At 54.4% G+C, this 17,378-nt stretch overlaps 6 protein-coding genes across 6 annotated transcripts; 3 read left to right on the top strand and 3 right to left on the bottom strand.

Moving 5' to 3' along the window:
• Nucleotides 1-119: 119 nt before the first annotated feature.
• On the bottom strand, nucleotides 120-4,742 carry VIP1 (inositol hexakisphosphate and diphosphoinositol-pentakisphosphate kinase; the record flags this gene model as incomplete). The annotated part of the gene is made up of 1 exon (XM_064842421.1): nucleotides 120-4,742. The coding sequence occupies one exon, from the start codon at nucleotides 4,740-4,742 to the stop codon at nucleotides 120-122; it is 4,623 nt and encodes a 1,540-aa protein (XP_064690049.1).
• Nucleotides 4,743-5,099: 357 nt separating this feature from the next.
• On the top strand, nucleotides 5,100-8,318 carry UTP21 (rRNA-processing protein utp21; the record flags this gene model as incomplete). Its single annotated transcript, XM_064842420.1, has 1 exon — nucleotides 5,100-8,318. The coding sequence occupies one exon, from the start codon at nucleotides 5,100-5,102 to the stop codon at nucleotides 8,316-8,318; it is 3,219 nt and encodes a 1,072-aa protein (XP_064690048.1).
• Nucleotides 8,319-9,077: 759 nt separating this feature from the next.
• Nucleotides 9,078-10,110, bottom strand: LTS14_009738 (uncharacterized protein; the record flags this gene model as incomplete). Its single annotated transcript, XM_064842419.1, has 2 exons — nucleotides 9,078-9,808; nucleotides 9,867-10,110. The coding sequence occupies 2 exons, from the start codon at nucleotides 10,108-10,110 to the stop codon at nucleotides 9,078-9,080; spliced, it is 975 nt and encodes a 324-aa protein (XP_064690047.1).
• A 218-nt stretch (nucleotides 10,111-10,328) lies between these two features.
• On the top strand, nucleotides 10,329-14,087 carry TOF1 (Topoisomerase 1-associated factor 1; the record flags this gene model as incomplete). The annotated part of the gene is made up of 1 exon (XM_064842418.1): nucleotides 10,329-14,087. One exon carries the CDS (start codon nucleotides 10,329-10,331, stop codon nucleotides 14,085-14,087), a length of 3,759 nt encoding a protein of 1,252 aa, XP_064690046.1.
• A 459-nt stretch (nucleotides 14,088-14,546) lies between these two features.
• ARP6 (Actin- protein 6) lies at nucleotides 14,547-16,034 on the bottom strand (the record flags this gene model as incomplete). Its single annotated transcript, XM_064842417.1, has 2 exons — nucleotides 14,547-14,582; nucleotides 14,757-16,034. 2 exons carry the CDS (start codon nucleotides 16,032-16,034, stop codon nucleotides 14,547-14,549), a joined length of 1,314 nt encoding a protein of 437 aa, XP_064690045.1.
• Nucleotides 16,035-16,173: 139 nt separating this feature from the next.
• Nucleotides 16,174-17,262, top strand: LTS14_009735 (uncharacterized protein; the record flags this gene model as incomplete). The annotated part of the gene is made up of 1 exon (XM_064842416.1): nucleotides 16,174-17,262. One exon carries the CDS (start codon nucleotides 16,174-16,176, stop codon nucleotides 17,260-17,262), a length of 1,089 nt encoding a protein of 362 aa, XP_064690044.1.
• Nucleotides 17,263-17,378: the final 116 nt, after the last annotated feature.

Raw genomic sequence — 17,378 nt, 5'->3', positions numbered from 1 at the left:
CTAAGGTCAGTCCATTACTCATGGTCCCCTGACTCATGCCACCAACACCATCTCACGTCACCCATAAATCGTCCGTTCAAAGAAATCCTTACGGCCCAGAGTAAGTGACCCCCTATCCCTCAACGTCGGCCGACGTACCGGTGGTGTCGTATTCCCTTCACCTCCTCTTTAGGCACCAGCCCTTCACTCTCAGCACCACCACCCTCCCCTCCCATCTTCTCACTCAAATTGACCGCCGTAAAACTCCTCGGCAAGTCAACCCTTTCGAACTTCTCCCTCAATGTCTCCAGTACAACCCTCCACTCCGTATGCGGCATCAAGGTCCTGCGTGGCGCACGCCCAATAGTATGCTTGCTATCTAGCTGTACGTCCAGTGGATCGTAGGTATGACAGCCTGGACTGATGGCGATGCGGATGGAGTAGTTGTAGTAGACTTGGTCTGGGTGTTCGGGGTCGATGGGGTGTTCGGTGTCTTCAGCTTCGTAGAGCTCGAAGCAGATTTGGCTCAGATAGTCGAGCTCCGGGATGGCGTTGCGCGCGATTTTGCTGCGGATGCCGCCGCAGAGGATGCAGTTCAGGAGAGTGTAAATGTGGGACTCCTTTGTGAAGTAGAAGAAGCTGCGGGCGTCTTCGTTTGCTTGCGCTTCCTCCAGATCTTTCACAATTTCTTTCAGCAATGGGAGGGATGTGAGAAGACCGATCTCGAGTTTCTCATCTTCCGTGATACCATACTCCTGTGGTCCGATGAAGTCGAAGAGTGTCTTCACCAGCGTATACAGCTTATTCAGCTTATCGAGACGAGCATCGTGCTTCGCGGCGGAGGTTGGCAGACTTGTATCACCGGTGAAGAGGTTGAAGTAGGATTCCCGAAACACAATGGCCGGCCGAACAACATTCATAAGTTCTTGACTTCGTCGACGGATGCCCGCACGGTCGCTCAATGTCGACGATTTTGCACCGCTTGCCATAGTATCCGTCCTTGCCTGTTGCTTGCCGTCCACATGAGCCTCACCTTCCTTCCCATCATCCTCCTTCACACCCACCCCAGCCTCATGGCTAGCCCAGAACTCCTCCCTGGCAACCTTACTCTCCGTCCTCGCCAACCCCGGCATCCCAGCCTCACTCGCCATCCTCTCCGCCTCATCCTCATCCTCCCCACCTCTAGGCGTAAACACCCACTCCAGAAATTGCCGATTATGCAAGGCATCAAACTTCATCGTATCGTACAACTCCGAGATCCGACTAGGATCCACTTTCTCCGCATCCACAAACTCCGCAAACAACTTCTCCCACCGTTCACGGAACAGTTCTGCATCTTCACCAGTACACCACCTAGGTTGCACCTCAGAAGCCTTCGCCTGCACCGCCTCGCCCTCACACCCCGGACCCTGCGCCGCCGCACCAGAACCATCCGCACTACTCGCCCCACCAGCCCCTTTCTCCGGATGCTTCAGCTTCTCCAGCGCAACAACAGCCTCACTACCCTTCAACCTTGCAAAATTCGCCCCCATAACCCTCCGATGAAACCTCATCAAATCCACCACATCCCTCACAACCAGATACGGCTCCGGCGTGCCATCCTTAGGCCAAGCAAACTGTTCAGGAGCCTTCTCACCTTTCCTCAAAAGCCCCTTCAACCGCTTCTTCACTTTGTCCATTTCATCCTTCGCCGCATTGCTATCATCCAAAAGATCTTTCCGTGTCCGTATGCCGTTAAGATCCGGATCGGCGTCCAGATCCTTCTGGTCCAGGAAAGCAGAAGCGAAGATCTGGGCGGAAGTCGTGACGCGGCGCTCGGAAGAGGTGAAGATGCGGGTATTGGAGATGACGTCGCGGTTCATGAGCATCAAGTCATTGCGCATGTTCTCGCCCAGGTCGGAAGCCTGGTATCGAGCAGAATGGGTGGGCTCACCACCCCACTTCATCACCAGCTGCAGTTTGTCGAGGACCAAATTATTGTCGGCAGCCGCAGCACGGGAGAGAGTGACTTCTGAGATCGAATCCTGTCGCTTCTGGTGCTTGCCTGCTGTGGTACTCGTGGCATCAGTCGTAGGAGTTTCAGCCGGCGCCGGCACAGCAGCCATCTCGCCCCCTTCACCCAGAGTACCCTTCTCCTCCTTCTTAGGCTTCTTGAACATGGGCTTGATCTGCACCTTCGTGCCCACCAATCCTCTTTTCCTCCTTAAAGCATTAGCCAACGTCGCCAGCTTCGCCTTGTCCTCCAGTCCTTCCTTCTGTGCCATCTCGACCGCACGAGCCACACTCTCCAGAGCCGCTTCACCGACCAATAATACTTCCTCGCGATGCCCTTTCAATAGATCGACAAAAGGTTTGGTGTGGAAAGTGAACTTGAACTTCTGCTTGGGTGTGCGATCCGCGTGTCTTATGACGGCCACCATACCCTTCAATTTCCATTGCGACTTCACAGCAGGAGCAGGAAGATCCATAGGCTCTGGTTCGCGAGCAGTCGGTACAGGCCCTTCGAGCACAGTCTCTGCGCTGGATGTATCCTGACTACTCGGGCCATTCGAAGTATTGACAGCCGGTGGCGGGAGAACCTCGTCGATATTGGAAGGCATGGCCGGTCCTCTTTTCAGTGGCAGATTCGCCTGGCGCTCCATACTCGCTGGACTAGTCAGAGGGCTCGTCGTACCACTCGGACTCCTCGCACCATGAGGATGGCCGACCTTGTGCGCCGCATTGGACACACTATCCCGCAGCTGACTAAACGACCTCGAACCAAACACACTCTTAAGCGCATTGTAGTGTCCAGCCTGCCCATCACCACTCCGTGCCTTCTCGGAAGAATTCCTCGCGTTCTCCTTCTCCCTCCCCAGCGTCATGCTCCTCCTCGGCGGCGTTCCCGCACCCAACACATCACCCTCACTATCCTCACTAGGCGTGGCAGGTCCTCGTTCCCACCTCAACTTCTCCCGGATAAACATACTCTTCATAATCCTCGCACATTGATCATAATACTCATTGTTATCCTTCACAAAACTCCACCCATTAACATCAATCACATAGCTCTTATCGCCCACCCTCAACATATCAAACCCACAAACCCGCTGACCAAACCCCGTAGCAATCTTTGCAGCCGCCTCTTGCTCTTCTTTGCGCAGGCTAGTAACGTAGCGAAGTTCCTTGCCGTTTGGGTTGCGCTTAACGATACCGTCCACGACGGGTGACTTTCGAGTTTCGGCGTGGCAGAAGTCAGGACCGACGGTGTAGGCTTTCACATCTTCAGCATTCTCAACTTTCAGGAATTGTTCGTAGACGTAGCTCTGCTCCGGCTCGGTGATGGCACGTGGGATTTCCAACTTATCATCCTTCTCCGAGCTCTTATTGTTGATCTTTCGGAACAGTCTTCGCCCACCTCCTCCTTGTGACTTCGGGTAGTATATGTTGATATTATGGTCCTCGCCGCTAACAGGCTTCTCCACGAATGGCTTTGTCAACTTACGACCGTTGACAACCAGGGTATCGTTGTCGTCTTCCACGTGAACGTCATATGGTGGAGCTTCCCCTCCTCCTCGACCATTATCACTGCCTTCAAGCTTCAGACCAGTAAGCTCATTAGCACGTGCTGCTATGTCGCGGCTCAAGATCACTGGTCCACCATCTCGGCTGATCTCCAGACGCTTCGGTGTCCTGACAGCCATGAGGTCGAGTATACGCAAGCACAATCGCCTGTCCCACAATATCGTCTGCATGGGCAAGTCGTTGACGCAGAAGGGTTTCCTTAGCCGAGCGTACTCGATCGCCTTCTCCAATGGAAAGCCATCGCTGAAGAAGCTAATCAAGAAGTCGCACACAGGCCAATTCTCTACACTCTCGTCCAAGATCACTTTATCGCCAAAGATGATGACATCGAACTCGTTGTCCTTGCCAAGCATTCTGTTGAGGATGTTCCGTGATGGTTTCGATCGGGCCTTGCTATCGAGGGCGCATATACCGATAGTACCAATGCGGTTCGGATTGCTTGCGAGACTTCGATCGGCGGAGGGCGAGGCAGAGTTCTGCCCACTGGTTGAGACTCGTCTTGATACACCAGGTGTACGGCCCCTAGTACGCCCGCCTGTGCTACGAACAGTGGTTCCGGATGGTGGTGAGATTGGAGCTGCAGCCGGTGCAGATGTTGCCAAGTTGTGCAGACTGCCGCCACTGAAGGAGGGCGAAAGAGAGCCATTCTGCATGGAGGTCGTGACATGGTCTCGATGAACCGCAGTCCGAATACGATCAGCGAGTTCGTGCCTCATGGCGACGTCTGGCTCGGAGCCTCCAGCAACAGAGCTAGGAGCAGTTGACCCACGTCCATACAACGAAGAGAAGCTCATGCGTCCACTTTCCATACTCGGCCGCCGGATCGTGCCCGAGAGCGTACCTTGCACAGCGGCATCCGCGTCCTCGGGGAGCGCCATTGCGTCGTCGCTACTGGCTACGAAGTCGTCCGCGGCGTACTCTGCATGTAGCGGGCTAAGCCAGTGGCTGTCAGAAATTCTTGACCCGCGGCGTGAAGAAGTTTGGTAGGAGTAGCGGGAGATAGGCTTTGGAGCCGGCGGGGGCATGGAAATGCTAGCGCGTTCGACTTCACCGAAGCTGCCGCTGCTGTCCATCTCGGCTTGTCGTGCTTTCTTTGACAAGGATGCCGAGGAGGACACTGCGGACAGTGGATGTGAGTGCGAGGAAGAGCGGGTGGACTCGTTGGAGAGGGTGCGTGTGAGGGGCTCTGTAAATGCCATTGTGGCGATGTCTATCTTGTAGTAGATTCTGGTGATGTTATATTATGCACATCAGGAGTGCAAGACAATCGTTGCATACATTCCCCATTCACTCCTGTACTTACGAATATGGGTTGCGAATGTTGCTTACCATAGATGCTGATATGAAGATATGCACACTGCACACTGCACACTGCACACTGCACACTGCCATCATCTTGCGTCTTTTCCCACTTGCCCCACATTGATGCAGAATCTCGCGTGGTTTGAATCGATAAGGAAAGCTTAAATCTAATGCATGCTCGTAGGGCTGAGGAAAGTTTCTCCAGATCTAGCATTTCGAGCTTGAGGCTCTGCCACTTTGTCGTCTGATCGAGAATGCGTAATATGGAGGTTGCGAGGATGGATGAACCCGTAGCCAAGAGGCAAAAGCTGGCGAATGGTGATGCGAAAGGTCAGCGCAAGCCAGGCTCCTCACGCCTCTTCGCGCCATACAGGACGATTGGACTCGTCTCGCCTACCAGTGTGCCATTCACGTCTGTACCACTCGGCAAGACGACCTTCCAGATCACGACGTGTGTCGGGAGAAGTCTGCAGACATATGACCTGCGCAAAGGCTTGAACCTCGTCTTCATCACGCGACCTCAAACGCCTGGTCAAATCACTGCCAGCATTGCATGGAAAGACAAAGTGTTTGGAGCATGGTCGGAGGCCGGAGAGGATGGAGCACGAGGAGCATGGGTATTTAAGCGAGGGAAGAAGATAGCAGACCTAGAAGTACCGAAAGGGTGGCGACAAGATATCAAGGCCTTCTGCTGCTTCGGAGGCTGGATGGTTGGGGTATGCGATACTACCTTGCTCATCTGGAAGACTGCAACGAATGAGCTGTACACGACGCTGCAAGGCGTGTCGCCTGTTCACTTCACCAAGTGTATCTCGAGCCTACCGACCTTCCTCAACAAAGTCGTCGTAGGACGAGAAGATGGCAGCGCAGAAGTCTGGAATGTCTCCAGTGGCAAGCTCGTCTACACTGTCCTGCCCCCATCAACATCTTTCGGAGCTGTGACAGCCATCGAGCCTACACCTGCCTTGTCGCTTGTGGCCGTTGCATACCAGCAAGGCCCTCTACTCATCCACGATGTTCGAGCAGACCAGACTGTCATGCAGCTCAACATGTCGGCAGGTGTGGCAATCACATCTATCACATTTCGCACCGATGGCATAGGTGCTGGAGAGGATGGTCAGAAGCCAGGCGTTATGGCTACCGCTTCTTCATTATCTGGAGATGTCACGTTGTGGGACCTCAACGAAGGTGGTCGCAAAGCCGGCGTACTACGTTCCGCCCATGCAGACCCTACACCGACCACGGCTGGAGGCATCAGCAAGATCGAGTTCCTGCCAGGCCAACACACCCTTGTCAGCAGTGGTCTAGACAACAACCTCAAGACCTGGATCTTTGACCAGATGCCCTTCTCACCTATACCACGTATCCTGCACCATCGTGGCGGACATGGCGCTCCAATCACCAATCTCGAATTTCTTCCCACCTCGTCCGATGGTGCTGACGATACCGGCAAATGGCTCATGTCCGCCAGCCAGGATCGAAGCTTATGGGGCTGGTCATTGCGAAGAGACAACCAAAGCCAGGAACTAAGTCAAGGCGCCTTGCAGAGCAAAGCACGCAAGCAGGGCTTACTTTCCGGTCAATCGCGAGATAAATTGCAAGAACTGAAGTGTCCGCCGATCACGGGTATGGCGTGTAGTCTAAATCGTGATGGTGGTATGGGTGCTGTTCCAGGCAATCATGGCATCTGGCAGAATGCCAAGAGCGGCAAGAAAGTCGATGCAGAGATTTCTGGCATGACTGGCTGGGAGAGCGTCATCACTGCGCATCAAGGCGACCATAAAGCACGAACATGGTTCTGGGGACGGAAACGTGCTGGACGATGGGCATTCCCTACCAGCGACGAGAGCCCTGTGACTTCCGTTGCAGTCGATCCCTCCGGCACGTTCGCTGTCGTGGGAAGTCAGAAGGGCGGCATAGATATGTTCAATCTGCAATCTGGCATCCATCGACAGAGATTCCCTGCCCGCTTGGCGCCGATGCAGGCGAAGCAGTTGAGGATAGACTTGCAGAAGACCGGATTCGAAGAAGAAAGGACTGAGGACGGCAAGAAGATCTTCTATCGAGGACAAGGGAAGCATGGCGCTGCTGTGGTGGGACTAGCTGTGAACAACCTGAACAAGACGCTCGTCTCCGCCGGCGAGGATGGGAAGGTGAAATTCTGGGACTTTAATTCTGGACTTCTGGTACACCAGCTTGACTGGACGGCAAGTACGGGGATCTCATCAATGCGCTTTCATCGCGCAGCGGACCTCGCTGCTTTTGCTTGCACAGATGGCTGCGTAAGGGTAGTGGATATCAGTACGCATAAACTCATTCGTGAGCTCTGGCCTTCGCGGCCATCACTTGCGGAGCTACAGAGTCTTACGATCAGCGATCTGACATTCTCACCTGATGGTCACTGGATCGCTGCATCTCTCAGTAGTATCATCCTGCTCTGGGATCTTCCTACCGGCCATCTAATCGATGCCTTTAAGCTTCAGACGACCTGCGTGAGCCTGGCGTTCTCACCTACTGGCGAATACCTAGCAACAGCTAGAGAAGGCAGTGTAGGCGTAGATGTCTGGAGTAACAAGGCTCTATTCATGCACGTACCTACCCGGCTGATCGGCAAGGCCGAATTGGAGACTATTGTGCAGGCACAGGAATCACAAGCACCAACAGCCAGTGGCGAAGGCGGCAAAGCGCTGATCACACTAGACAACGAAGACGAAGAGACTACCGAGGACGAACCTCTCGACCTAGATCTCGACGCCGAACCCGACATCGACCAGCTCTCCTCCGACCTCCTCTCCCTCTCCATGGTCCCTAGATCCCGCTGGCAAAACCTCCTCCATCTAGATCTCATCCGCGTCCGCAACAAGCCAACGGAAGCACCCAAGAAGCCGGAGAAGGCACCATTCTTCCTCCCTTCACTACAGGATAGACAAGCTGCACCCGGTGCTGCGACTAGCAGTAAAGACCCGAGAAAGACGACTGGTGGAGCCGAGCTAGAGCAAGAGAGATCCCAAGTCCTGACCCAGCAGCATCGTCAGAATGGTAGCCGTGAGGGTCTCAGCGACCTCCTTCGCTCCGCTGCGGAGACTGGACAGTATACTGAAGTGATCGAACATCTCAAGGCACTCCCACCAGCCGCGGCAGATATCGCTCTCCGCTCCCTCTTTCCCTCTCCCTCCAGCGGAGAAATGGTCACGTTCGTCCATGCTCTCACGTGGTTGCTAAGGGAAAGAAGGGATTTCGAGCTCGGACAAGTGTGGATGGCGAGGTTTTTGGGGGTGCATGGGGATATTGTCGTTTCTGGTGATGCCGCTGGTGGGGATAATGATGGTGATGATGGTGGTGAGGAGGAATGGGGTTTAAGGAAGGCGGTGGAGGTTTGGAGGGGGGTTTGTGAGGGGGAGCGGAAGAGGGTTGGGAGGTTGGTGGGGTATTGTGCTGGGGTTGTGGGGTGGGTGGGGAGGGGGAGGGTGTAGATGTTTGTTTTGCTGCCAGGACGATGTGAGATAGGGGGGTTTCCAAATGCGTGGTCGATCTGGCCTGTGCCGAGAGGCTAGAATTTGGCTTTTGGGCTTCACTCGTGCCAAATCGAAGGCGAGAGCGGCTTTCGTAGCGAAGGCAGACGTCGCTTGCAGCGTGTACTCATCTGTACCAGGAAGTGGGACGGCGGGCTCAGCAAGGTGCCTCTGGCGACAAGATGGTGAGGCACGGTACGGTACAGAGTGTGTGGGCCGCCCTGTGTAGACTATGTATATCCTACACAATGCACAGTTCGACCCCACTCCATCAGATCCCCTCCCCGCTTTCTCTCGAAACGAGGAAGATGGGGCACACCGCCTCTGAAGGATCATCAACCGGATGTCGCTCAGGCTTCAGTGCTTTGAGATGTGCTAGCAGGAAGACATTTTACAACCACAACGACATCTCCAGTCTACTCCAAATCCGGACTCACTGAGCGGAATGTGGGGGATGCCGTGCCCGAATGGTCGAGAGGATCATGCACATGAAGTGAGCGCAGGAGATTTGGGCACTTCAAGCATGATCCATCGAAGGCCATGGCGGGCCTAGAATCTCCTGTCCTCGCATACAATACCTCCGGAGCTCCATAAGGCCTACCGAGCCCTTTATACCAAAGCCACGATGCTGTGCTTTCCCCCGCACTCACACCCTCGCCTCCAAGGCCCCCAGGCATGGACTCTCAAAAGCCCAGTTCCAAGACCCTTCCTTCAACTTGCTCAATAAGTATAAAACCCCCTTCCCACCTTCTTCCCCACCCACCCCGCCGCAACCATATTCCGCAACCGCACCGCAGGCCTGTACTTGCTATCGCCCAACTGCTGGTGCAGAACCTCCATGATACTGAGACAAGTATCCAGACCAATAAAATCTGCCAACGCTAGCGGACCCATGGGAACATTGGTTCCATTCTTCATGATGTCGTCGATGTCTTTTTCCGCGCCCACGCCGGTTTCGAGGCAGATGATGGCTTCGTTTATATAGGGCATGAGGATGCGGTTTGCGAGGAACCCCGGGGAGTCGGCGGAGACGGAGGGGATTTTGCCCATGCGGGTGCAGAATGCCAGCGCTGTGGCTAGGGTCTCGGGGGAGGTCTGGAGACCACTTATTATCTCCACGCCTTTCTGGACAGGCACGGGGTTCATGAAGTGCGTGCTTATGACCCGACTGGCGGCTGATAGGTCCGTGGGGTCGGTTGTCGTGGCGCGGGCGATGAGGGTTATACTTATCGAGGAGGTGTTGGTGGCGAGGACGGCGTGGGAGGGTGCGACCTGGGCGAGTTGGGCGAAGATGGATTGTTTGAGGGAGACGATTTCGGGCACGGCTTCGATGATCATGTCGACGTCTCCGAGGTCGTCCATGGAGGTGGTGGTTGTGAGGCGGGAGCGAGTGGAGTCGGCGTCGGATTGGGTGAGGCGGGATTTGGAGACGTCCTTTGCGAGGAGTTTGTCTGGGGGGAGGCTGTGAGTTGGGGACGTGATTTGATTTGAATTTGATTGAGAGCTTACCTGCGAATGCAAGACCTTTGTCTAAACTCTTCTGCGAATTATCGACGATGGTGACGGGGACTTGAGCCATGCGCGATGCTACCAATGCTATGCCGAGACCCATCTGCCCAGCTCCCACTACACCCAGCTTCTTGATCTCGGCGGCTTGTGCTTCGGCCAGTGTTCTTCTGCTCGAGCTGAAGGCGCGGCATTGTGAGCAGACGAAGCGGGTCGAGAGCCTGGTGGCTGATCGTGAGGCGAGCATCGTGTTGGGGGTGTAAACAGTATAGTACTCGTATCGACATCGACATCGACATCGGCATCCTTCAGCCATTGTAAAATTAGACCTCGGCTACGATGTCATATTACCTAAGCAAGATCTCGCTACACCTTCCTTGCGAACGCGTCCTGGTCGCGCTACGCGTCTTCCGTAAATCGACCCGACTTCACGCCAATGCTTTCTGAATAGCAGCAGACACGACGATGGAGGAAATCTGGGAGAAATCGCAGACAGTCGACCCCGAGGTCCGAGCCTACGTCTACTCCCTCGTCACAGCTGTAGGTGGCAGTTCCAGCTACGACGACACCTACCAAGTAGGCGACGACGCCTATGCCGCACTCCAGGACCTGACGAAATGGCTACGATTATACGACGAGAAGCTGAACCGCTTCGACGTGAAACGATGTCTGGCCGAAGCGAATCTGGTCAAGGGCGATCTGCTGGAGATCCTGGCATTATGGCCCGAGTCGACGCAGGAGAACAAGCTGAAGGCCAAGCTGGCACTGGCATGTCTACAATTGCTCGTTCCGTTGACCTGGCCGATGGAGTTGGAGGATGAAAAGACGACGGTCAATCATCATCGACATCTACCTTATCTGCAGCTGGCGCAAGTGGGGTATAAGCGGGCGATCTTGCATTATGAGCATGCCAAGATTTTACGGACGTCGGTCAGGATCGGGCTGCCGAGTATGAGTGTGGAGAGGCGGGAGAGGACGAAGAGGGATGAAGGGATCATACGCCTGATGTTGTATTTGTTCCGGAACATGGCCATGATTGTGCAGCCGCAGATGTTGCCTTCGCAAGGGGATGAGAATGAGATTAGTCGTTCTTCGACTGTTGATGTGTTTCATGACCAGGATATCTTTAGTTTGCTTCTCACCTTGGGATCGGGGGCAAACGACGAATTTCAGGATCAGGATGTGATTCTGCTGGAGATTTTGTTCCATCTGCTGAAGGGAGTGGATGCGAAGAAGTTGTTTATGGAGCAGAAGCAGATGCAGGCGCAAGAGACAGACGAGCTAAAGTCGTTGATGCAAAGGGAGAAGGCGATGCACAAGGGCTATAATCGACATGCTCCGAGCAGACACAACCGTTTCGGCACAATGCTGTGGGTGAAGCGGGAGGATGAGAAGATGAGCACTTTGACGGGTCAGGCGAGCATTGTGGATGGTGATGCGACATTGCAGATGATGGACCAGAGCAAGAAGTGGAATAAGCCGAGACAGCGTGGCAAGATCGCACAGCAGACGAACGAGCAGACTGATTTTGGGGAGAAGGTGGAGTTGACGGAAACTGCGAGACAGCATCTGCGAAGCTTCACCGAGGACTTCCTAGATTCTGGCTTCAATCCTCTATTTTCCAGCTTACGAAAAGCGATCGAGCGAGAGACGGACAGAGTGGGCGAAGTGCACAAGCGACAGTACTTCTACCTCATCAATTGGTTCCTTTCAGCAGAATCGGCTCGACGAAGCCAAGCAGAAGCCTCCCAACGACCACTGGAAGATAGCACATTCGCATACATCGCTGCTGTACTTGACCAAGAGACTTTCGTCCTACTCAACAGGCACATGCAACGCTTCTTCGATGAGAAGAACTGGATCGATCTGCAATCGACACTTTTGGCTTTCACCCAGATTCTGCTTACAGTACAAACTATGGCGGAGAGCAAAGACGAAGAAGATCAGGAAATTGCGGAGAACATTCAGAATCGCATCTTCTACGAGGAGGCAACTCACGACCGGATCGTGCAGATCTTGAGAGGCTATACAAACCAGGGTTTCGCTTATCTCGACACAGTAACAGAGTGTGTCCATGTCTTTGTCCGCATGCTAGAGAGGTACAGCAAGCAGAACGCCGACCTACATATCCGCTCAAAGCGGCGAGCACGGAAGAAGGCAAGTAAGCAGAGCAACACCACGGGCCAAGACGACCCCGAAGACGCTGCTGAAGAGGAACGATCAGCTCACGCCACAGTATCGGAACGCAAATTCGACTTCTCCCGTTTCAGCGCAAAGTTCCTATCACAACCTTGCGTTGACACCTTCATCTCATTACTCTATTTCTACGCCGATCTAAACCCAGATCAGCTGAAACGGTGTCATCGGTACTTCTACCGTCTGGCGTTCAAGCACGAACTGGCCATCCTATTGTTCCGCGTCGATATTCTCCAGCTCCTACACCGCATGGTCAAAGGTCCTAGAGGTCTAAGTACGGAAATCGACGGCTACAAAGACTGGGAGGCGCTGGTGCAGCAAGTCTTCCGGCGATGCGTCAAGTGGCTTTCCAAGGACGTGGCGGGTGATGGATGGAAGGAGATGTGCGTGACAGAGATGCTGTTTAGTAAAATCCCGGCTTCGGTGTTTTACCTGCAGAACGGGTACGAGAGGGTTGTGGAGAAGCGAGCGCCGCGAGCACCGGCGGAGTTGGAGTTTAAGGGGACTGTGGAGGAGGCGATGAAGGTTCCTGTCATTGTCAGCCTGTTGCTTGAGCAGAGTAAAGGAGAAATTCTGGATTGGGTGAAGAGGGAGTTCGAGCGGGCGATTGAAGAGAGGAAGGCGTGGGAGGCGGAGAGGGCGGCTATGTCCTCCATCGAACGCGAGGCCGAGGGCGAGTGTCCCCACATAGGAGCTGTGTTACCACCGCCTACCATCTTCCTCAGCCGCGGCACGGACGAGCGCAAAGAGCAATTGTTCAAGGATAAGCACTTACGACTCCTCCTTACCACCATCGGCTGCGAACGACTAGGTACAGTGGAAGACGCTGATGCGAGCTGGACTATACCCTCCGATCTCTCGACGGAGGAAGTCACTGAAGGACTTGCTGCTATCAAACGCACCGAGTTCGACCCTCCACATTTCGAGGAAGGCAAGACGGCGGCGGAGATGGTGCGGAACAAATCTGCCGTGAGGCGAGTAGCGATCAATACGTACGACTCAGCCGATGACGAGGATACCGATGGCAATGCTGGTGCTGGCGCAGGAGCAGGTGAATCCGATGTCAATGTAGACGCATCGCTCTTCCCTCCCAACCTCCGCGAATCTCGCAAAGAAACAGATGGCGAGGAAAGGCCTAGTAAACGCCGCCGCCTCACGAAACGCACCCGCACAGAGCTGACGGATGCTCAAGCCGATGAGCGAGCTGCGGAGAGGAGGAGAAGGGAGAAAGAGAGGAATTCGAAGATCAAGAGTAGGTTGTTTGTTACGGAGAGCGATGATGAGAGTGATGCCGATGCGGACGCGGAGTTTTTCCGGTTGGAGGCGGAGAGGAGGAGGAAGACGGCGGGGGAGATCCGCAGTGCACTTTTGAAGCGAATGGAGGAAGGGGATGGTGAGGAGGGTGGGGTGTTGGATGTTGAGGCTGGGAAGAAAGAGAAGGGGAAAAGTAAGCAGAAGAGGGGGAGTGCTGCGGATGCTGGTGCTCGTGGAAAGAGGGCGGAGAAGAGGAGGAAGACTGCTTCTCCTCTTGCCACCACCGACGATGAAATGGAAGACGACGAGGATCTCGTCGGAGCTTCTTCTTCCGAAGCCGAGGAAACAGCGCCGCGACCAACGAAACGACGACCGATCTTTGAGGAGGATAGTGATGTGGATACAGATACAGGTGCTGATGCTGCTACTGCTACTGCTGCTCCGACTGCGACTGCGACTGCGACTGTCACGGAAGCCGAGCCCGCTGCAATAGTATCCCAAACGCGGCAGAAGCGACCAGCTATGTTCGAGGAGGATAGCGACGAAGATGATGGCGATGCTATGGACGGAGTGAAACCTCATGATCCGGCCTCACCTGCGCAGAAAGCGTTGAAGGAGGTTTCGGGGAATGCTGGGTTGAGCGGGACGCTACTCGATGGGCTCAATGACCGGGATGAGGATGAGCACGATGTACCTTTGGTCAAGCCCATAGTGAGAAGAGGGACGAGGGCGGGGTTTGTGGTTGAGGATGATAGCGATAGTGATGATGAGTGAGTAGTAAATCCACTCGAGGTAGAAAGAACTCTACATTTCTCCCAATGGTCGACGAACCTCCGTCTTATCTTGCCTCGTACCTACGGTCCTAGACTATGGCAGAATAACACTCTCTCGCCCTCCCTGTCCCGCTTTCTCATCAGCCTCGCCTGGCCTCTTCTGGCCTGATGTAGCTTCATGCACTCCTCTCCCGCAGATGGACCTCATGAGAGTGGTCTCTAGAAAGTCCGACCGGACAGGATTCTCGCGTCTTTATCTCATGACACTCTGTCTTTGGTCTTGCAACGACCGAGGGGTCAGTGGCGGCAGCCAGATCTTTCGGTGCGGACACGCAGTATATCGAGCATGCTACACATATAAGAGTCTTGCGATGAAGATCAGCATTATCCAAGCATTCCAGTCGTGGTGGTGAGGGCGTTTTGCTCGGACGATAGCCTCCCGGTCTTGTGGACTCATCATCTATGTTTCGATGTATCGCGCCTTGTGCAAGATGCCCTGAAAGACAACTTCGTTCGCACTCTGAGCATGGGCATTTATGCTGCTATGTCCCAGCACATTAACGAGACAGCGCCGATCCACCCCGGACAGATTTTCTCATCTTCCTACTCTTCCAGCAAACTTCCTCCTCACCCACCCATCCCCATATTCTGCATACTCTGCCCGACTCACCAACAAACTCTTCACCAACTCCTCATTCTGCGCCATCCTCGCACCTCCAAGCCAAACATTCTTCACCAGATCCCCCGCCCTCGCCACCCTAACCACAAGATCTACATCAACCATCCCCCTCAACCCCGCCTCCAACCTCTCCACAAACCCAGGCAACTTACTCGTCCCCCCAACAACCACGATATTGGCCAGATAGGCCTGCCTAAGCACCTCAGGCAAAGCATTAATAGCCTGCAATATCGTCCCACAGATCCCATCCTGCTGCATCCCGATATCCGAAGGCCTGAACAGCAGCTCCGGAACGACAAACCTCTCATTCCCAATCGTGAGAACATGCTCTCTCCTCCCCCCCTCCGTCCCAATCCCCAGCATAATATTCCTCAGATTCGCCTTCGGATCATGCGGTCGCGCAAACCCACGCTTAATCGTCTCGTAATCCGGGAGTACATAGTCAACGACCACACTCGCATCGATCTCCCTAGGATCATACCTCCCGCCTTTCCAGACCTTCTCCAAATCCCGGTTGAAGTCCTGAGAAACAAAGCAAACATCTTCCTTGATCTCACCCACGATATGATCTTCGCGATGCACGTCGAAGGTCCGGGAGATGAGTTCTTTCATCTGATTCGTGAGGGTTTTGCCACCGACTTCGAGGCGTCGGATGGCGGCTTGGAAGGGCCGACCTTGGTAGAGGGGCGTTATGGTCGTGTGGGAATGGCCAGCGTCTACTACTAGGAGACATTCGACTGGTATTCCTGGGGCAGAGATCGATGTAGATGGGAATGGTGATGGCGCGTAGGCGTTCAGAGTGGGGGCTATAGTCCTGTAGTAGCCGGCAAAGCCAAACTCCTCGAACACCATCTCATCGGCATGTCTCTGTAACGCCGTAGGCGAGTTCGGCGCCTCAGTCAGGATGAGATTGGTCTCCTCGGGTACACATTGCAAAACCGCAGCATTTTTGTCGAAGAAGCTGCGTTCCCATATCGCTTTCTCGCCTTCCCAATTCACGATGAAACCCTTCTCTACGGGTCGCTTGTATGCCAGCTCGCCGAAGTCCAGACATTCCGAGTATTCTGGGCCGATATATGTGCGCTTGTCGCGCTGAGATCGCGCGATCACGTTGGGTATGACATGGCAGTCGTGCAGGCTTGGTTCGTTCTCGGCGTGGCCAACGGCGAGGCCAGCTTTGATGGTGTGGGCGCCATTGTCTAGGACCAGTGTCTTGTCTGCCAGATCACCAGATATCGGGGCAGACGACACACTTTTTGGCCGAGCCATTAGATCGGAGAGATTATCTTCATGTGATGGTTGGCGGCGGGGTGACCTTGCTCGTGCCAAGACTGCTGCACAACTTTTGGGATTCGCATGTGACATGCACATCTTCACAACCTACAGACAAACAACATCGTCTCGCACGATGGCGCCCAGCGAGGCAGACATCAAGGCGCTCGACGAGCAAGTCGCAGCCACACTGACCCGCCTGAACGAGTTCGCCACCTTCCTCAAGCCCTCGACACCGTCACCTCTTGCAGAACGCATCGAAGACCCTCCAAACCCCCTCCATGTCTTACGCGACTCGGCCATGCTGGTCAAGGCCCACACGACCAAGATCAGCCTCCTGGCAATCAACAAACCATTCACACCTTCTGCGATCGGCAAAGTGATCAGGCTACTTACAGCAGAATGTCTCCCAGCAATGATGAGTGCGGTACAGATCTGCGAGCAGGAGTATGCTCTATGGAGTACTATGATGGCCAAGGAAGCCCAAGCGAGAGTGAGGAGGGTCTTCTCAGAGATGGAGACATTGCTCCAAGAAGTTCAGGCAGTTTCACAAGGGAAAGGTAACGCGCGGAGCAGGAACAGTCTGTCTTCCACGGGTGTAGTATGGGAGAGCTGTGACGCTGTGATCGAGCTAGAAAAGCTTGGGCTAGGTGGTCTCGCAGTACAGAAGGCAGAGCAGTACCGAGACACGATCAAGGATGCTATAGAGGAGTTGGAAGAGTGGAAGAATGGTGAGGATCCTGATACTGAAGGACATGATGAGCTTCTAGACAGTGATGATGAGGCTGTCAGTGGGGACAAGGATAGCGTAGAGGATATCTTCAATGCTGCCAACAGTATGCCGAGCGACAGGCCTGAGCTCAAAGCACTCGTCGAAGAGGCGGAAGCGAAGCTGAAGAAGGTGGTTCTGCTGTATCCGGCTTTACTCAAGAGACGGTTCAAACCACTCAATAAGAACAACAGTGAGGCGGCGGAAGAGCGGGAAACTCGGACAGCGAATGTCAAGCGATTGGACGAGGCATTGGAGAGCCTCCGCAAGCTGCCGCATCAGGTCGACGAGATGGTCGGCTGCTTCTACGACCTAGACGAGGAGCGAGCGAGGAAAGGACTGGAAAAATGCCTTAAGGAAGCCATGTCTGCGTCGACAGCCATGAAGACCGATTGGAAGGGTGTTGAGGACGAGTTCACAGCATGGAGTGTCAAGTGGAGAGAAGCAATAGGCTGAAAACATGAACTTCGGTATGGCTATGTCCACAAAAGCAGTCTCCTTCGGCTCAAAGCCTTGTTCCGGACCTGCGTGGACGGCTTTCCTAACGATCACCCAGACGCCATATTCAAGAC

The sequence above is a fragment of the Recurvomyces mirabilis genome (assembly GCF_035927965.1).
Source record: "Recurvomyces mirabilis strain CCFEE 5264 chromosome Unknown scaffold_33, whole genome shotgun sequence".
In the NCBI taxonomy this organism is placed as follows: Eukaryota; Fungi; Ascomycota; class Dothideomycetes; order Mycosphaerellales; family Teratosphaeriaceae; genus Recurvomyces; species Recurvomyces mirabilis.
Note: the sequence above shows the minus strand (reverse complement) of the source record. Positions and strands in the feature narration are given on the sequence as shown.